Below are 7776 nucleotides of genomic sequence, written 5' to 3'. Positions count from 1 at the left end.
GAGGTGTATATATGTGAGAAGGTGGGGACCTAGAGTTGAGATTTTTGGGATTTTGGAGGCAGGTGTCCAGGGTGGAGCCGTGAGGACCAGGACCCCCCCTACAGGGTTGGGGTGTCCTGGGGCTGGATGGGAAGATCGAGGGCTTGGAGTGTTAGGAAATTCAGAACTCGTCACGTGGAGTGAGGGGTCCTGAAGCCTTGAAAAGGAAGAGCCCAGGGCCAAAGATGGTGGGAGAGGTGTACTTGGTTTTGGAGACTTGGAGGGCAGGGGAGAAGCACCAGCTCATTTGGGGTTGTGGTGTGGAGTGGTTGGTTGGGACCAGAAAGACTAGGGTGAGGGTCCAGACCGGGAGAGGTCTGAGGGTCATGTGCTGGCTCCCTCACCTCAGCCCGCTTCTTCAGGTGGCCATCAAAGTGATCCCCCGGAATCGCGTGCTGGGCTGGTCCCCCTGGGTGAGTATCTTTGCAGTCCTTTTTGACCTGGCGACGCCATCTCTGACGATGGATTTCGCCTTTCTATGGTTTGTATAACTCCTTGGGCCCTGTAACGGTGAGAAGAACACTCCTAACCAGCCCATGTTTACTCCCCTGTGGTGATATCCACACCTCCGTACAGTTCTGACTCAACCCAGTTCCCCTAGAGCCCTGGATTCTCCCCTCCCACCCTCCTTTCTCAGCCTCCAAACATTGCCTCAGGGGCTGCCCGCAGGGCATGCTGGTGAGGAAAGAGGGGCAGAGGTCATTGGTTGCCATGGTGACGGTGGCTGCTGCTCTTCTGCCTTTAGAGCGCTAATGGACAACAGGGCGGGTCTGGGCAAGTTGTAGGGGCGGGAGCGCCTCCTGGCGGGCTCTGGGGAAACTGCGCCTGAGCAGGCTTGTGGGACCCAGAGGGAGAAGGTGCCCCTGCGCAGTAGCGGAATTTTCATCACCGTGAGAAAACCTGTCTGCGGCTGTGCAAGTCAGTGCACTGGCCGGCAGAGGGCCCCAGCTCAGGCAGGAAGACTGCTTCTGGCAGTCCGTGTGCCCGCGCAGGGCTTCGAGAGTGGGGCGGGTTTTGTGACCAGTAACATGTATGCCTTTTATTGAGCACCGACTGTATGCCTCAGACTTTGCTTCATCATAAAAGCTTACTGTGTTCCAATTTCCACTTAAGTACTTTCATTCAACACGGTTCTAGATGCTTGGTGACAGTGACAAAATATCACATAATGACACTATTGGGTTCTTACTTTGTGCCAGTTCCTTTGCAGTTAATCACTTTTAGCTATTTAACAACTGTATATTAGCACCTAGAACGTGCCAGGAACAATTCTAGGCACTTGGCAAAATATTACATTTATTGAGAGCTCTTTTTGTGCTAGTCCTTTTCTACTAATTGCTTTCACCTATTTAACAACTATGTATTGAGCTCTGCCCTGTTACCAAGCATTGTTCTAGTGTTTGAGCTATGGCAATGAACAAAGCAGACAAACCATCACACAATAATAGTATTTATTGAGTGCTAACTGTGTCAGATTCTATGCTATAAAGTGCTTTTATCTATTTAAAACATTTTTAACATTTATCAAGCAACACTGTGTGTAAGGTACTATTCTAGTCTCTTTACAGATGTCAGTGGACAAAACAGATAAATTACTGCATAATAGTGTTTATCACTTGCTTCTGCTGAAGGCCTTTTGTTAAGAACCACCTTCATTTATTCCTCAAACATTTCCTGAGGGAATTCCCTGGTGGTCCAGTGGCTGAGATTCGGCACTTTCACTGCTGTGGCCCAGGTTCAGTCCCTGGTTGGGGAACTAGGATCCTGCAAGTGGCACAGCCAAAAACAAACAAAAAAAAATGAACTGAGCTCCTATTACATGCCAGATGTGCAAAGGCTTTGGCTTTTTTAAAATTAAATTTTATTGGAATATAGTTGATTCACAATATTGTGTTCGTTTCTGCTGTACAGCAAAGTGAATCAGTTATACATATACATATATCCACTTTTACTTTTTTTAGATTCTTTCCCAATATAGGTCATTACAGAGTATTGAGTAGAGTTCCCTGTGCTATACAGTAGGTCCGTATTAGTTATCTATTTTACATATAGTAGTGCTAACATGTCAATCCCAATCTCCCAATTTATCCCTCCCCACCCCATAGCCTTAAGCTTGAATCACCTTCCCAATGGCTATGTGAGTTTAAGCCCTTAAGATGAGAGAACTGAGGCCCAGGGAAGGAAGCAGGTTGCTCAAGGCCACACAGTCAGGAGGCTGAGGAGCTATGATTTAAGTTCAGGCGAGAAGTCAGCCTCAAAGCTGCTAGCCTGATGTCTGTATTCTCTTTTCTCTCCCTGCTTCCCCCCCCAGTCAGACTCAGTCACATGCCCACTGGAAGTGGCACTGCTATGGAAGGTGGGTGCAGGTGGTGGACACCCTGGTGTGATCCGCCTGCTTGACTGGTTCGAGACACCAGAGGGCTTCATGCTGGTCCTTGAGCGGCCTCTGCCTGCCCAGGATCTCTTTGACTACATCACAGAGCAGGGCCCGTTGGGTGAAGGCCGAAGCCGCTGTCTCTTTGCCCAGGTAGTGGCAGCTGTTCGGCACTGCCATGCCCGTGGAGTTGTCCATCGTGACATCAAGGATGAGAACATCCTGATGGACCTCCGCCGGGGCTGTGCCAAACTCATTGATTTTGGTTCTGGCGCCCTGCTTCATGATGAACCGTACACTGACTTTGATGGTAAGGCTTCCCTAAATCTCTGTGGGGGGAGTTTTCACCTTTTATCTTTTTGGCCTCTTGACATTTGACTTCCAGTGCTGGGGTATCCTGTAACCCTTGATCTATAGTACACCTTTATAAGGTTCTTGAGTTTTAATTTTAGGGGCTTTCAAGCCTTGCTCTCTAATAAGTCCATCTTCTGACAGTGCCCTGATCTTGTTCTGGGCTCTTATTCTGATGATGGGATCCTGCTATTATCCTGAGTTTTCTTTTTCTGGTAAGGAGGTCCTACTGTACCTTTTAAGTGCTTTTATTCCATTGAGCTTCTATTCTGGTGAGGGGACCCTGCTCATACAGTGAGTTCTCTTAATTCTAGTGAAGCAACCATACTTCCTGGGGAGGGTGGGATGGGAGAAGGGCATTATCAGAGAATGGTCTAACCTGTGGCTTATGTGCAGGGACAAGGGTGTACAGCCCCCCGGAGTGGATCTCTCGTCATCAGTACCACGCACTCCCAGCCACTGTCTGGTCACTGGGTATCCTCCTCTATGACATGGTATGTGGGGACATTCCCTTTGAGAGAGACCAGGAGATTCTGGAGGCTGAGCTCCACTTCCCTGCCCACGTCTCCCCAGGTGAGGCCCCACCCGCCCTAGCCCACCAAACTTCATCCCTCCCAGGGTTTGGTGCCCCCAACTCACTGCTAATCTCCTGTGTGCTTCTGATCTGCAGACTGTTGTGCCCTAATCCGCCGGTGCCTGGCCCCCAAACCCTCTGCCCGACCCACACTGGAGGAGATCCTGCTGGACCCCTGGATGCAGACACCAGCTGAGGATGCATCCCTCAACACTCCCAAAGGGAGTTCCACCCCTTTGGCCTGGTCCCTACTGCCCTAGTCCTGGCCAGGGCCCCCATTAGTTGGAATAGCCATCCCATGGCCACGCCACAGGGATAGATGGACATCTGTTGATCTGGTTTTACAGGTCATTAAAAATCCAGTGTTACTAGGGTCAGAGATTGGGGATCAGGTGTCAGAAGACATAAGCCAAGTTTACCTAGTCCCTATCCCAATCCTGCTAAGGAGCCTTCCTCCCAGAACGTATGCTCTGTTATTCTGGAGGGGGTCCTTCTTTGCTTCTTGTTTTGCTAAGGGTGTTTATTTGGTTGAAATTACATTCTGAGCCTGCAGGGCTCTTATTCTGATGAGCAGTAACCCCTACACTGGCACCTCCTGCTACCACCACACAAACTTAGTTTAAATGCTCTGACTTGGGCAAGGGTGCTTTCCTTCCAATACCCCAGCGGCTCTTATTTTAGCAAAGGGACACTTTCCCCTAGCCTAGGGTCCCATATTCAGTCAAGCTGCTTGCCTACCTCAGCCCAGGTTGTTTATTCTGGGGGAGGTAAGCCCTGTTGTTGTCCCAGGGCTTTTGTGTGTGTGTGTGTGAGGGGACCCTACTCTGTTATCCCAAGTGCTCTTATTCTGGTGAGGAGAAACCCCACTTTCATGATTTGGGAGGGGATGGGAGATGGACACTACTAGAGTCCACTAGGATGGGGTGGATGGTTTTTGGGGGGATGGGGTGAGGGAAATGTCTTGTTGTTTGTTCTCCTAGGGCCCCACCCTCCACCTTTTTTTGATTCTTGCTGCCTCCTTCTGAGCCAGGGTTGTCCAGTTGCTGAAATGTAAATACTTATGTATTGGGGAAGGAGAGCTCCAACTGTATCTTCCTCTTCCTTCTCCCCCGCCTGGATTATTTAAAAAGCCATGTGTGGAAACCCACTATTTAATAAATGTAATAGAATCAGAAGCGACTGGCCATTTGTAGATGTGGTGAGGCATTTGTGGAGCATCTGCTGAATGCTGAGCCAAGAGGGAGATGGATTGGACCTCTCTGCCCACGGGAAGCCTCAGTCTTGTGGTGCCATCCTGAAGATCTTTTATGGGTTCATTTAAGGTGAAAGAAAAACTTGATTTTCCCCTCAGCTCTTATGTAGCACCCCGTATGTGCAGAAGGGCTTCTTTGGAGATACCATAGACATTGAAGATGTCTGGGACACACTCCCAAATCAAAGATGGTCAGCTCAGAGGCAGAAAAAACTCCTTTCCCCCAACCCCAGGGGAGGAAATACCTTCCCCATGGGAGAAGAAAAGCCCTTTCTGGGGCTTGGTGAGGGCAGGGTGGGGGTTGAGCGCTGACAGGAATCTTCCTAGCCCTTCCTTGTTTTCTAATAACGTCCAAGGTGGAGTCACCTGTTTTGCCTCTACCTTTTTCACCTTTTCCTTGTCTTCTTACCTGTTCATCCCGCTCACTTCAACTTCCTCAACTCTTGACTTACCTGCCCTGCCCTATTTTATCATAGTTGCACTTGTCCCGACCTCAGCTGTACCTTCTCTTGCCCTGCTTTCAACAGCTAACCTAGGGAATTTCCTGGCGGTCCAGTGGTTAGGACTAGGTGCTAGTCCTAACTGCGGTGGCCCGGGTTCAATCCCTGGTCGAGGAACTAAGATCATGCAAGCCAGGCAGCGTGGCAAAAAACAACAAACAACAACTAACCTGTAAACCTCTCACCTGCTGGCTTACCTACCCCCTTCTCACTTTTCCATTCTTAATGGTGACTCACTTGCCCTCCCTTCTCAGTCTGAACTCTCCTGTGCCATTTCACTAGTATATCCTTAACTGCCCTGCCTCTATCTGCTCGCTTACCTGCCTGACCCTCACCTGCCCTGTTCCCTCAAAGTCTCACTTCCCTCCCAGATGCCCGCTGTCTCTCCAGGGGGCGGGGGTTGGCCTCGCCGGCAGAAGGGAAAAGAACTTCAGTCCAACCCGGAAGGACCCAGGAGTTTTGAGGCAGAAAGGGCGGTGCCATCAGAAGGTGGCAATAAAGAGCCGAGACAGGAGACGGACACCGGAACCAAAGAGACGAGGAGACAGAATGGGCGGGCGATATGGAAAGCGGGGTCAAAGAAGATGAGGGCGGGTTTAGTAACGGGAGTGGGCTAAAGAGGCTCTGTAAAGACAGTGGGAGACTGAGCCGGCTGCGTGCCCTGTCTCCGGATCTCAACGGAATTTGGAAATCCTGAGGCCGCTCTTAAACTAGCGTTCAGGAGCGAACGAGGAGAGCCACCGCTCTGGGAAGCTTCTCGCTCGTCCGATCCCCACCCCGGGGTCCCGGAAGCGGAAGTAACGGACACGGAAGTGGCTTACTGTTGCCGAGGGGACGGGCCAGGCAGATGCCAACATGGCAGCGGTGGGGTCTGGTGGTTCCCCCGCGGCGGCCGGGCCAGGGGCGGTCTCTGCAGGGACGTTGGAGCCTGGGACCACGACTGCGGGTGAGACAGGCTGTGGCTGAGCAGTCGGCGGCGGGCCGGGGGGTGGGATCGCTGGGGGGTCAGAAAGGTTCCTCACTGAGGCGAGAGGGAGCATCCCGTACGGACCAACCTATGTGTGGGGAGTGGGGGGTGGGAGGAGGACGTGTGTTTGGGGGGCGCGGAAGAGACCTTTCTGAGGGTGATGGGGAGGTTCCTTCTGCAAATGGGGAGTAGAGACCATTCTGAGTTGGAGGCGGGTGTTTCCTTTTGGGGAGGCTAAGACCACTAAGACCATTCTGAGTGTGTGTGGGGGTCCGTCCTTATACAAGGGAGAAACCATTCTGAGAGCGAGAGAGTTCTTCCTTACAGAAGGGAGGAGCTGTTCTGAGGGAGGTGGTTTCTTCCTTGTAAAGGGACAGGGGTATTGTGAGTTAGGGTGGGGCAGGTTCTTCCTTATATGACTTAGAATGTTTTGAGGATAGGGATGTCCATTATATGGGGAGAAGACCGTTCTGGGGTTCCCTTCCCGATGGAGATAGTTCATTGTATGTTGCAGTGGGAGGGGCCTTCCTTATATGGCGGAGAAAGGACGTTCTGAGGGTGCCAGGCCATTCCTTATAACGGGGAGAGTTCATTGTGAGTGTGAGCAGGACAAGGGATAATTCCTTGGGTGGGGGTATGCGGTGGTGGGAGGATGATTGGTGTATAGGGAAATATTTCCTTATATCGTTAAGGGACCCAGACCATTCTTAGTGGAGTAACCATTTACTACATGGGGTTCAATCCTTTGGACAGTGAGGGAATCATTTCTTATATTTGTTAGACCATTCTGGGGCAGGGAGGAATCAGTCATCATAGGCGGGAGGGGTTGGAGAGACCATTCTGAGTGTAAGGGAATGGAATAATTTAGATGAGAGAACGTTCCTTAAGGGATGGATGTGCCTTATATACAGTGGTCTCATTCCTTGTATTAGGGTATCATTTTTCACATGAGACAATCATTCACTAAATAGAGCCATCATTTCATATAAATCTTTGGTTGTTCATCCATAAAATGGGAACACTGATAGTTCATTCAGAGATCAGAGCCATGTAGGGGTCTGTTGAGGTGATCCATGTAAATCCCTTATCCCAATGATAGGCACGCAGTAAGCACTCAATAAATGTTGAGGATGCAGTTGGTATTCTGCCCAGGGCAGGGTTGCTTCTCACTCAGGGGAGGGAGAGAGAGGGCTGAGGTGGGTGTCCAGGACCTGCCCCACCCATTTCCTGACACCTCAGCAAGGATTCCAGGTATGGGCTGGACAGGGAGAGGCCCACTTCTCCCTTTCTGGCTCTTCCTGCCTGTGGCTGAGGCAGTGGAAGCTGGCAGGGATGAGACTCACGTTGGGTCAGGATAGGCAGGCAGAAGGAGGAAGTAGCGGTGGCTAGGAGGATCCTGGTCGAGAAAGGAGAGGGGAGGGTGGTAGTGTGGTTATGCCACAGCAGCTTTTGACCCCTTCTTCCCCCTTACTCCTTCCATTCCCCACAGCTCACCGGCGCCTCAAATACATATCCCTAGCTGTGCTGGTGGTCCAGAATGCCTCCCTCATCCTCAGCATCCGCTATGCCCGCACATTGCCTGGGGACCGCTTCTTTGCCACCACTGCTGTGGTCATGGCTGAAGTGCTCAAAGGTCTCACTTGCCTGCTGCTGCTCTTCGCACAGAAGAGGGGTATGAGCCAGGGAGAGGGGCTGCAGGGAGGGGGGCTGCACTGGAGT

General features: G+C 51.2%; 2 protein-coding genes across 4 annotated transcripts in view; both read left to right on the top strand.

Annotated features, from left to right (window-relative positions):
* Positions 1 to 4513, top strand: part of PIM2 (Pim-2 proto-oncogene, serine/threonine kinase) — a 5229-nt gene extending 716 nt beyond the window's left edge. Inside the window, exons 3-6 of one of the 2 annotated variants that reach the window (XM_024769262.1) lie at positions 402 to 452; positions 2351 to 2723; positions 3161 to 3337; positions 3435 to 4513. In XM_024769262.1, coding sequence (XP_024625030.1) covers positions 402 to 452; positions 2351 to 2723; positions 3161 to 3337; positions 3435 to 3598 — 765 coding nt within the window. In that variant the 3' untranslated portion in view covers positions 3599 to 4513. Of the gene's footprint in view, positions 1 to 58; positions 453 to 2350; positions 2724 to 3160; positions 3338 to 3434 lie in introns of those variants that run through there. The other variant, XM_024769261.1, reaches the window with a different exon arrangement.
* A 131-nt stretch (positions 4514 to 4644) lies between these two features.
* Positions 4645 to 7776, top strand: part of SLC35A2 (solute carrier family 35 member A2) — a 9233-nt gene continuing 6101 nt past the window's right edge. For both annotated transcript variants that reach the window (XM_024769259.1, XM_024769260.1), the window contains exons 1-2: positions 4645 to 6036; positions 7547 to 7729. In XM_024769259.1, coding sequence (XP_024625027.1) covers positions 5946 to 6036; positions 7547 to 7729 — 274 coding nt within the window. In that variant the 5' untranslated portion in view covers positions 4645 to 5945. The remainder of the gene's footprint in view (positions 6037 to 7546; positions 7730 to 7776) is intronic.

This window comes from Neophocaena asiaeorientalis, unplaced genomic scaffold, assembly GCF_003031525.2.
Source record: "Neophocaena asiaeorientalis asiaeorientalis breed wild unplaced genomic scaffold, Neophocaena_asiaeorientalis_V1.1 scaffold671, whole genome shotgun sequence".
NCBI classification, from domain to species: domain Eukaryota; kingdom Metazoa; phylum Chordata; class Mammalia; order Artiodactyla; family Phocoenidae; genus Neophocaena; species Neophocaena asiaeorientalis.
Note: the sequence above shows the minus strand (reverse complement) of the source record. Positions and strands in the feature narration are given on the sequence as shown.